Below are 11,676 nucleotides of genomic sequence, written 5' to 3'. Positions count from 1 at the left end.
GTGGCCAAGAGTGCAGAGGGAAATCTGACCGCCATAAACTAGAGGGGGAGGGGTGGGGTAGGAGAACACACATTCTTGCAACATTCGAAGGGCCATAAAAATCGAAGCCATATAAATGAGAGCCCGCAGAGCGGATGTGGCCATAAGGAAAATAACTTTAGTTGGACAAATTCTGACTCCTTCGCTCGGACAAACTGATTAATTGCCACTTGACGAGATGGAGGAGTACCAGGACGAAGCACCAGGGCGGAGAAGCATCCACCAAGTCCCCTAATCCAGCAATTCCGATTCCCACGGTCCAGTTGTTGTCGACCTTCCATTCTTTTCTTCCCTCTCTCTCTCTCTCTCTCTCTCTGTCTCTCTTTCTTTCTCTTTTTTATTTCCTATGCAAATTACAATTTTGTCGGCGAACCGCGCTTTTGGTCGCTTTCTGTGCTGGCAGCGACAAAAGTTGAAATAAATTTAATTATTTGTTGGACCCGCAATGCGGTGGCTTTTTCCCCGGCCCCATAGATTGGCATTCATTTTGTTGTCCCTCCTTTTTTTTTTTTGGATTTTTTGCTGGTGATTCTCGATGGCTGTTGAGACTTGGATAAGCTGAACTTAAGCTGGAAACGATGATAAATTAAAAAATGAGACATTTATTTAAGAACTTAATCTTAGTGTATTTTTAAGGATTTTTATAGAGGGATAAGAAGGGTGATAGCAGGGGAATCTTGATATTAAAGATCAGATTATTGCTGAATTTAACTCTTATTAAACAAAAACTTCTTCCGCTCTTTATATTTTTTAGTTTATGATTACTTTAAAGCATCTTGCTAGCTTTTAGTTCCATTCCCATTTCTTATTACAAACCCAACTTATTATAATTTAATAAATACTTAATGTTTAACTTAAATTTCTTAAGATGCAACTTTATACCCAAAACTAACTTCTCTGTCTCTGCATGACACATTTGAGTTGATTGAATTAGGAAAAGCCTTTAAATACCACTGGAAATTGGATAATGTCAAATTTGATTTTCATTCAGCTCGTCCTTTGTCCTTGGGAAGGCGTTGGCATTGTGTGCGACGGCGGGCTTAATGTGATCCGCATAATGAGCAACTTGAACTGCATTTCCGCCGCAAACTCATCGCTTTCAATGGCCAACTCATTTATATGGCTTAGCCAAATGCAAATGGCCGTCGTGACAAATGACATGCAATTTTCAAGCCCAACAGAAATGCAATTAAAACAAGCAGTTAGCCAGAGGCAAAGGATTCCATCAGAGCACTATTCCCCAAAAAGAGAGAGGGTGGTGGGGGAGAAGCTTCAAAGGGGCTTAAACAGGGTCCAAAAAAGGTGGCCACAAAGCCATGTTAGAGAGCGGGGACAGCCTGCGACAGCACCAACATGTGGCTGCAGTTTTTCTTCTATTCTTTATATATTTTTTTTTCTTTTTTTTATTCAACTTGGACAATGGCCCTGCCAGGATTTTCATGTCAGTCCAAAGCTGAGCCGCAAACAAAGCGTTGGGCACGCGGGCAGACCAAGTGCGATAAATCCTCCAGAAACACAACACTCCAAAGCAGAGTGGATGGAGAGAGAGAGGCCAATCCTGCAATATATATATGTATATACTTAACAACACTTATATACGAGTTTAAAATAGCATTGGCTTCTCCCATTTCACGCCCTTTTCTGCCTGCGGTTAAATTGTATTAAAAATCAATTTGCAATGCCTTCATGGGAATTCGATTTTCTCTGACCGAAAAAGCCTCAGGTTGAATTGCTTTTCCCAGGGCAAAGAGTGAGTATTAAACTGTGTCGCACCAAGGCAAAGAACTTATTAAAAATGTATTTTGGAAAGTGGCCGAGATATATAAACTTTAGGCCTTGCCAAAATGTGTGAAAGCAGCTTAATTATTAATAAAATAAAATAAAATAAAATTATGTAAAGCTTCGCAAGCATCGATTGATTTTAGCTGCCCCTTAAATAATTAATTCCCTTCACCTAAAACACTGTCCTGTGACCTAGTTTATGCTTTTTCGCATTAGGCATTCGCTTTTATTATTTAATTATAATTGCAAAGTTTGAAATGAGCTGTCAAGGTGACAGGGCACCTTAATTAATGGAAGTAAAAAACCATTTCAAGTTTAAATTTCGCATTAAATGCAACAACAAATTGAGAAAGAAAGAAGCGATGAAATCATTATGGAAACTTTCACAACTTATAGTAGAAAAAAATCTCTTTTAAATAATAATAATGACACGTGGCATAGGCCTGTTATGCGCAGTGATTTAAATTAATTACGCAACATATTATCAAATGCATATAAATGAAATCTGTTGCAGTCACATTAAGGCTTAACATATATATATATATTGATATGTAAATTCATAGATATATACTTGCGTTGATGGAAATTGATAGCCATAGGCCACTGGTAAAACCGCAAACAGAACCACAAACAGGCCAAAAGACGAAAGCCCAGGATTCATATAGAGAACCTCCAACTCCCTGTTTTCCCTCATACCCTGACCAGCATTGCGGCCATTTGTCGGCGGATTGGCCAGCGCCCATGAACAATGCAAATTGAATTCCAATGACGAGCTATCAATGATGCGTGGCTGAAATTTGCAATTCGTGTTTTGTCGCTCGGCCGGAAACAATCACAGAGCCAAATAGCAATCAAAACAGAAAAAAGCTGAAGCTTTTGACGGCACAGCAACAACATCGATTACAACAGACATTTAAGCCAAAAAAATGATTTCTTTTTCAGAAGTTCAAGCGTTACAAGATGCCTTTGATTTTTAATTAAGCTTGGTCAGTACAAGTTTGCCATTTTAAAGTCATTTTCTGTATTTTTAACTAATTTAATGTAATGAATTGAAGTTTGGAAATCAAGAAAGGAGCTTCAGTCTGAACTTCATACAACTTTTTGATTTCAAATTTGTTTAAGCTACACTTACAGATGAACTTAAGACTTTACAAAATCTTAAAATGAAGTTTAATTTCACATCTCTTCATGAGTAAACACCACAAAATATGAAACCCTCCCCTAACAATCTTCAAAAATCAATACAAAGAGACCAAACCGAACCGAAAATTCTCATTTGCATAGGTAAATATTATATATTTCGTTCCGCCCACCTCAAAAAAGGTCACAAATGTTCTTCCTGGCATATATAAATAGAAGAGCAGAACTCATTAGCAAATATTTGGCCTACTCACAGTCTCAGCCACCTGAAAAATGGTTAAAACCTAAACCAAAAAAAAGAGAGAAAAACACTTAACACTCGGCTTCTGAAGGACGAAAGACAGCAGCTGTAAAGCCGCAGCCAGAAAACCCCGAAAAGGTCGAAACGAAGTTTGGCAAATCGTTTATAAATCGCTTAGTTGGCAATGCCATTGGCAATGACCAGGTGGCTGGCCAAGTTGGCAGGTGGGCAGATGGGCAAATGGGCAACCGCAAAATCGAGGAGCTGAAAGGGAATAAATGAAAGCGATTCCCAATCCAGGGATAGCAACGTTTCCGGTTGGAACTGAACGGCAAAAGGGTGAATAATTTCCCATATCCGCTGCATGCCGATCCCGTTTCCGGTGTATCCACCGCGCTGTATCCTCTGGCTAAGGGACAATGAGACAAAGTTGCTACTTGCTGCCTGCTACCTGCTGCCCCTAACCATTCGGATTCAAACGCAGTAAACTTTCCACTCACGCATGTGTGTTTGCTTTTGGATGGCACAGCATGGCGCAAAAGCCCCTTAACCCTTAACCCTTTCACCACTCTTAACCCCAGTTGTTGCCAAAAAACAACAAGAGCAAATGCAAGGGGAACGGAACGGCGTGCCTGTAATTGCGGGCCATTGTCTATTCCAAATGACTGACTTTGAGGTAGGTCCAATGCAAACACGCCCGTTGGACTTTCTCTTTGTGTCCTCGGCGAAATTTACGAAATTTCTTCAGCGACCATAATTCAAATTGAACGTTGAATTGAAGTTGAATGGGAACACTTTCTTTCAACCATCTAGCTTCATGCGTGTTTGGGTTCGATGGGAAAGAGCTCAAGCTTGTTTGAGTTGCAGGGGAAGCTTCTCTGTTAGCCTGGGGACTGGGGATGGGCTAACATGTTCGATGAGATGGGGGAACCTGTATTGTCCTAACAGGTTGCAGGTTGAATGTCCTTGTTGTGTTTACTACATGAATTCTGTTCAACATTTGTTAAATATTAATTTTAGTTTTTGTGTTATTTATAATAATATTGTTGGTGTTTTTTACACATTTTTAACAGCTAAATTTAAAGTCCGCTTATGGCAAAAATAAAGCAGTGAATATTAAGTTTCTCAAAACCAAAAAGCACTTTTTAGCTTAATAATGTAGAAAATATTATAAAAATCACTAATCAATTTTATTTATTTAAAAAATCTTGAAAAAATGCATAAATGTTAACTATTATTAGTAAACAAAACGCAAAATAATCATCCTATATAAAATATAACCATAAAAAGTAGCTTCATATCAATTCTTAAACATATTTAACATATGTTTAATATTTCTTTTTGTAAATTTATTAATTTTTTTTAGATTAATCACCTGACACATTCACATACCCTAACTTATCACAACATGAAACCCCCTTAATCCCTTTAAAGACCCTTATTTACGGGTAGTAGCTACCTCGCATTACCTGTTCGATTCGATCTGGCTGCCTTAACAAACAGTTTTCCTTGATTAAATTTTAATAATAAATGTGGCCACCTCTTTAAAACAACATTACAGCCAATGACCCACATTCCGATGTTGCAATGTGCCAAGGCATTGGCCTGGCTTAAATCTAACAGATTTTCGGCTAACAGCTGAAAGTTTTTAGCCGCTTTAAGAAGGGATGAATAACGACGGCAACACAACTTTTCTTGTCCGAGGACAATGTCTGGCGGGAGTGGGTAGGTGGCTTTTCGGCAACAACAACAAAATAATGTAAACAACGCACAAAAGTAGGCTTCATTCTAGCACTTAACATGCTCGTTAAATGTCAAGCGGAAAGTTGCTGGAAAGTCAATGACCAGCCGAGGATTTTCCCAAACACCCCAAACCACCACCACACCCCCTTCATTCTATTCGCGAGAAACAAAATGTGGAAAAAATGTAATAACAATAGCAAAAGTTTGTTTTTCGGAGTTGAATGAGCGCACTTAGTTAGCGCACGAAGGGTTTTCCATGGTGTTGAATGCGAATTCCATTGCACTCTTCGCTGTTGAAAAGCGCTCTTCGCGGCCTCCTCCCTACACCCCCCAACCCCCCTTATTTCGTGACATGTTTCAGGCCGCGAAAAACAAAAAAAGAAATGTGATAAATTTTCGCGTCCGCTGGGACAAATGTGGAACGCCAAGAAGACAATCATTTTTGTGCGGCTTGTTATTCGCGGTGGGGAAATGCAATTACAATGCCTGATTTTATATTATTCACGATACCCTTGGGGACATTCATTATTTATTTGCTGTCAATCTGTCCATCAACACATTAACTAAACACCCACCCACTCACCTTCGGGAATCCAAACAAAGGATAACAAAGTCATAACCAAAAACAGGAAAGAAGGAAAGCAAATACAATGGCAGTGTGTGGGAAAAATTAAATAATATATCTAACCATTGCAATGCAAATTTCTGTTTCGGAGTGAATAAAAGGAAAGGAAAAGCGACCAGGTAGCAGCCATTTTCCTGGCGCATCGTAAAAATGCCGAGGATCCAAACCGCACTCAAGGAAATTATGCGAAAACAAAACTGCCGGGTTAAGGAAAATTCGTACAAGTGGGGAAACAAAACACAGCCCGTCTACCGTCCCCCAAAAAAGGGAAAATGCGGAAAAAGGGCAAACACACACACACACACACACAGAAAGTTTGGGGGGAGGGAAAATCATAAAAGAAAGGCGCGATGGCAGCGACGCGAATGAGCAAACAGCCTTAATAAAAATTTCATTTCCTTAATCAAATGCATTATCAAATTACAAAAACAAAGGCAACACATCCTCAGAGATTCTGGGGCGTGGCGGCATAAAAGAAAATTTCCCTTTGCGGCTCCTGCGGTTGGAGAAGGCAAAAAGAAAAGGATGAAACTTCCTTCCACCTGGCCGATGACAACCGACAACGCATATCCTCGATTGGCACTGCCATGTGGCAGTGGCAAGCTCAGCCCATTTAAGTCGAGCAGATACCAGCGAAGTGTGGGCGAGATATAGCTTAAAGTGACTGAGCAGATTCATGCCAGATATCTTACTGGCTTGAAGGCTTTAAGGGTAATACAAAGACTTAAGCCGAATACCAGGGAAAAGCTATAAGCGGTGGCCTCTCTTTGAGTATTTAAGTAGTTTCCCTGCACATTTTCCAAAAATTTATTAACTTAAAATAAAAATAAAAATATTTTAAAGTTTATTTACTGATAAGTTGTATGATTTATAGCAACTCTTACATATTTTAAAGAGCAACTCTAATTCCAAATATCCAAACTGTTTCAGCCAACATTTCAGCCATCTTAGGCTTAGTTTGTGTGCAATTCTTCTTCCCACCCGTCGTTACCACCCACTTAGTAGCCCCAACGAGGTTTTGAATTTATAAGTGCACTCCCCATAGTTCCGGCAATGTTCTCCTATTTACCCATTTTCCCAGAAGGTTGGAAAGGAGGCGAAGGATTCGAGTCTCTGGTGCTCGTTCAGCCAACCAATAAACACGACGCTTATTTCGTTATAAGCTAAAAAGTCAATGATTGCATTTGCATTCTGTTAGATTTCTGCATCGAAATTATGCCAACGTCTGGCCCTGGCTCTTCGGCAATCACCGCCCCTTTTGTGTACACTGAAATAAAATGTAACCATTTTCAATTTTGAAAACAAACTTTAAAGGTCTAAAGAAATGCATTTATAAGTCTTAAGAAGAAACCTTTACCTAATTTTGTATTTTCACATTCCTAACAGATCTTAAAAAATATAAACAAAATATTAATAATAATATACAATCTAAACTTTAAATAGAACTCATCTTTCCCTTAATTAATCAAAAGATATTCCATAATAACATCATTTTCTATCCAAGTGTTTTGTCCGTCTGTTTAGCCTGTTGTAGCCGGAAAGAGGGCGGTGAATTTGTGGGTGGTTCTGGGAATTGCTGGGGGTGGTGGCTGTGCAATGGGTAATGGGTGTTAGGTGTTGGGTGGGTGCTTGCAGTTGAGCCCGGCAGCTTGGCAACCTCGGCAAGTGCAAAGGCCTTTTGCGTGGCAAGGAAATTAGAAATGGAAATTATTATCGTAATTCGTAATGTTGCTGCTGCTGTTGTTGTTGTTGTTGTTGCTGCTGCTGTCTGCTGCTGTTGCTGTCATGTAATTACACAGCACCCAAACAACCCGAAGAGTCGAGGCGAGAGCGTTGATTGTTGTTATTAGAAGTAGTTTGCTGCTGCTCTTCTGCCTGGCTCCACTCTTGTTTTTGCTGCCCCTCAACGAGCCGTGGAGACTGCAACGTCCTTTTTGCCACCATAACCCTACCCTTAGCCTGTGGCCTCCATTCGAAGGGAATTTATGTGGCGGAAGAAGCCCTTCCAAAATGCTGAACGTGGTGCAAAATTCAGTTTCAGTTGGATGTTCTTCAAGGGAGTCTAAGTTGTCATTAGAAGTCGGCAAACATTTGTCCTTTGGAGAAAGTTCTGAAGGATGAACCAAAATTGCAATCGCCTACATTTGATTTACTATTTAAGTTAGGGATAGTGGAGAATGTTTTTTGCAATCTTTTGACATAAATAGTTTATAAATTTAACATTTTAAGCAATAAAAATGCTTAACTATTCTTACAGTAACTTGGCTAGCACACTGGACTATGTCTTAAGTTAAATAATAAAAATATTAAACATAAGCTACTATCTACCTACCTTACCTTAACTTCCTGGCAAATAGCCTTATCAGTTCCAAATAATCTTAACTTAATTATCAAATCATTCCAAATGATAATGCCTGTATATGAATCACTTGCCTATGGTTCATTGGCCTTACGTATAGACCGTTTCAGGGGAACTCCCCTTTTTAGTCTTCACTGCACAGAGGGTTAATAGTCGCCCAGGGACAATGACATTGCATTGGAGGAGGACCAAGCAGACCGGCAGGACGAGGCCTAAATATAGAGAGAAAAGCAAAGTGGGAACTGCAACTGCAATCGATAAAAGTAGCTTCATATGCAATCGGCAGGGGCCGAAAAAACAGGGCCAAGCACTTCCGCTATCTATGCAAAGGAAAAGGATTCGAAAAGGGGAAGTGGGCGGTGCTCTTCTATGTAGGTGGGTGGTGCAGCAAAATTTCCCTATCGCTTCCGCTAGGCTTCGTCCGGCAAAACGCGCATTTTCCAACATTTCCTTAAGCCGCCCCTAGAAGCGAAGAGGGAGAAGGGAGAGGAGAATGTAAAATAAATTTAATTGCCTACTTTGTTGTTGAGCCTCGTCCTCTCGACTTAACCTGTTTTCCCTGCCAATTTTCCTTGCCACTTGCCAAATGGGAAAACGCCGCCCATTGATTTTACAAAGAAACAAAATGCCGAAAAGAACGTGAAGAAAGAATAAATAAATTTGCATTTGGCCAAAGCCAATCGGCCCCGTTTTCCCAAGGCTTTATCTCTGGGTTTTCATTTCCAGGCGGATTCCGTCTAATTGATTCAATTTGTATTCATTTTCCAGCATGCCCCGGCGTTGCGTTCGTAATTAAAGAAGAAACCAAATTTTTTATATTAATTCATTTAAATTTACATTTAAATAGCTAAATTCGAAAGAAGTCGGGGAAAGGAGAGGTAGGAAATGAAATTTAAGAAACAGCAAAGAAATGTGACACTGAATCATTTTCTTTTGAATGAATTGAAGTCAATACCTTATTGGTTGTACAACATCTAATCTGTCTTTTGATAAGATAATACATTTCTTCTACTCTAACAAAGGGTATGCATACATTCATAACCAATCAATAAAAATGTATTAAAATCTGTATAAAATATACGATAAATGCAATAAATTGCAATACTCTTTTACAATTTGCAATGAAAGTGCTTACAGAAAGAGTATTTAATGTTCGGTTACCTTAAGATAAGGTTAATTTCCTGGTAGTCTATCAGTAAGCCTGCCTTAGTAAACCATTTAGTTAACTGCTCTCCGTCAATCAATGCGGTCTGTCTACGCTCTAGCATTATGAATTCAAGAAGCAAAAGCATAACCCTGTATTCTGGGTCAGATAAGGACAGATCCTCTTTGAAGGTACGAAATAATTATTATTCAAACCAAATTACTTGTTAAGTTTATCCCACCTTAGGCCAGCTGTTTTGACTGTAATGGACTGGACGATAGAATTGATACCAGAATGCTCGAACTTGAATTAAAGTTGCGAAAGGCTGAAATGGATTTGGAAATTTCCAACGAAAGAATTGCAATGTTCGATGAGAAAATTAAGGACAAAAACGAAGTAATCGAAGTTCTAAAAGTGTCCAACAATCTCAATAAATCGGATTACAAAGATAAGATTGATTCGCAGGCAAACAGAATTAGAGATTTGGAGGAGGAGCTGGCCAAACTGAATCAAGAAAAGTTAACCAATGGGGAGGAAAACGAAAAATCTGTCAATGATAACGCAATAGTGAAAAAACTACAATCCACAATTCGTTCTATGAAGCAAGCTGAAAACGAAAGTAAAACACTTATAAATACGCTTGAAACTCAGTTAAAATTTAAAGAGGAGCGAGAAAAATACCTTGTTTTTGTATTAAACTATCATCAAAGCGAGATCGCTAAAGTGCAAGAGCAAAATCGTGATCTTAAAGATTCTCTGGAGGATCAGATAAAGGAGAAAAGTGTTAAAGAAAAACAAAACAACAATGGCATTGCTGCTTTAAAGGAAGAAATCAAAAAGAAAATTGAAACAGAGAGGGAAAATAATGAACTTATAGCTAATCTGAAGAATCAGCTAAAACAGAAAACTGAAAAAATGGAAGAAAATAAAGATCTCGTAGCTTCTCTCAAAGCTCAGTTAAGTAAGAAGAAAATAAATGAAAATAAAAATAAAAGCCTTATAGATTCCCTAAACAGTCTGATAGTTAAGAAAAATGAAGAAGATATCGAAAACAAAAGTGTTATAGCTTCTCTCAAGAATCAGATAAATCAGAAAAATGAAAAACAAAAAGATTTAAAAGATCAAATTGATTCCCTCAAGACTCAGATAAAGGAGAAAGATCAAATCGATATGGAAAAAGAGGAACTTGTGGCATCACTTAAGGCTCAGATAGTGGAGAAAGAGCATCATACAACCCTTTTAGAGTTGGATCTGAATTTGAAGACGTTGAAAGTCAAGGAAAAAGATGAACTTTTGAATGAACTGATTGGCAATGTAATCGATCAACCTCTTCCTCAGGGGATATAAAAAATAAGCAAGAAATCAGGATACAAATTATAAACTTTTTTTAAGTTTCATACTAATACTCTATACTCACGATTCTAAGAAAAATGTAATTAAAGTCAAATATTTTATATTTAAAAGTGCAATAAATAAAAATTGAATTACCTGAATATTTAATATCGTAATTCGGAGACGCTGCTTAAATTCGTCTCGTACCTCATTAGCCGAGTTTCACTGAAAATCCCTTAGGTTTTTTCACAACCATAATTTTTGACCGTAAAAAGGATTTTATACACGCTAGCCTTTTGTAGGGAAGATGGCGCCATCTTGCGATAGTTTCCTTCCTTCCTTTCATGTAAAATTATTCGGTCAACCCTCAATGACCTGCTCATGCAATACAGCTGAAGACACCCGAAACACTCAGATCAGTCGAAGACACCCGAAACACCCGACTCATTTCAAGACACTCGACTCATTTTCAAGACACCCGACTCACTTTTCCCAAAAACATGGGTGTCTCAGACACTCGCTTCATTTGCTATGAGTGTGTCGGGTGTCTGTTGAAAAGAGTACTGGGTGCGCAAGTGCACATTCGAAATGAGCTTGTGCAAGGCACACACCCTTATTTTAGGGTGCCGATCACACTCTGAGTGCCGAAAAGGCACACATGATTCGAGTGCACTCATTGTCTGGGTGTACCCTTGCCGTTCTCTGGTGCACTCATTGTCTGGGTGTACCCTTGCCGTTCTCTGATCCTTACATTTCCAAGTATTTTATAGCATTTCAGAAAACTAGGTTTTTACCTCGAGTTCATAATATCCCTCACGGAAAAGTTGGTAAGAAATCTCGCCGGATGTCGCCACCTAATGACAATTAGCTGAGCTCTACGACACCTAAAATAGGAATTTAGGATATATCGTAAAAATACTTTTTATGGTATGATTTCCTTTTCATGAGTTGGGCAAGTCTAATTTATAACTTCTTTGGAAATTATATATTTTACATATATTATTTAAAATCTTTGCAAAATTCTTAAGTCCTCACAAAAAAAGGGCCATGAGAACTTTTTTTTATAAAAAATATAAACATAATAGCTATACGGCAAAGCTTGCACGGTGAATAGTGAAGAAATTTCCTCTGTTAAATAAAAAGGAAACATTAAGCAAGGGAAATGTTTTGTACATCTGGGGAAATTCAGGATATATGCAACTGTAACATATTTTAAATAACATATTCCTTCTTTGTCCGCATTCTGAGATACAGAACTGACCTATGCTAAA

General features: G+C 38.5%; 1 protein-coding gene across 2 annotated transcripts; it reads left to right on the top strand.

Moving 5' to 3' along the window:
• Positions 1-9,062: 9,062 nt before the first annotated feature.
• LOC108113992 (gelsolin-related protein of 125 kDa) lies at positions 9,063-10,616 on the top strand. 2 transcript variants are annotated; one of them, XM_017224736.1, is made up of 3 exons: positions 9,063-9,264; positions 9,320-9,469; positions 9,539-10,616. In XM_017224736.1, exons 1-3 carry the CDS (start codon positions 9,199-9,201, stop codon positions 10,418-10,420), a joined length of 1,098 nt encoding a protein of 365 aa, XP_017080225.1. In that variant the 5' UTR covers positions 9,063-9,198; the 3' UTR covers positions 10,421-10,616. The 2 variants fall into 2 exon arrangements, with proteins under 2 accessions (XP_017080225.1, XP_017080224.1); XM_017224735.1 differs by having other exon boundaries at positions 9,064-9,264; positions 9,320-10,616.
• The last annotated feature ends 1,060 nt before the right edge of the window (positions 10,617-11,676 follow it).

This window comes from Drosophila eugracilis, unplaced genomic scaffold (genome assembly GCF_018153835.1).
Source record: "Drosophila eugracilis isolate 14026-0451.02 unplaced genomic scaffold, ASM1815383v1 contig_2154, whole genome shotgun sequence".
NCBI classification, from domain to species: domain Eukaryota; kingdom Metazoa; phylum Arthropoda; class Insecta; order Diptera; family Drosophilidae; genus Drosophila; species Drosophila eugracilis.
Note: the sequence above shows the minus strand (reverse complement) of the source record. Positions and strands in the feature narration are given on the sequence as shown.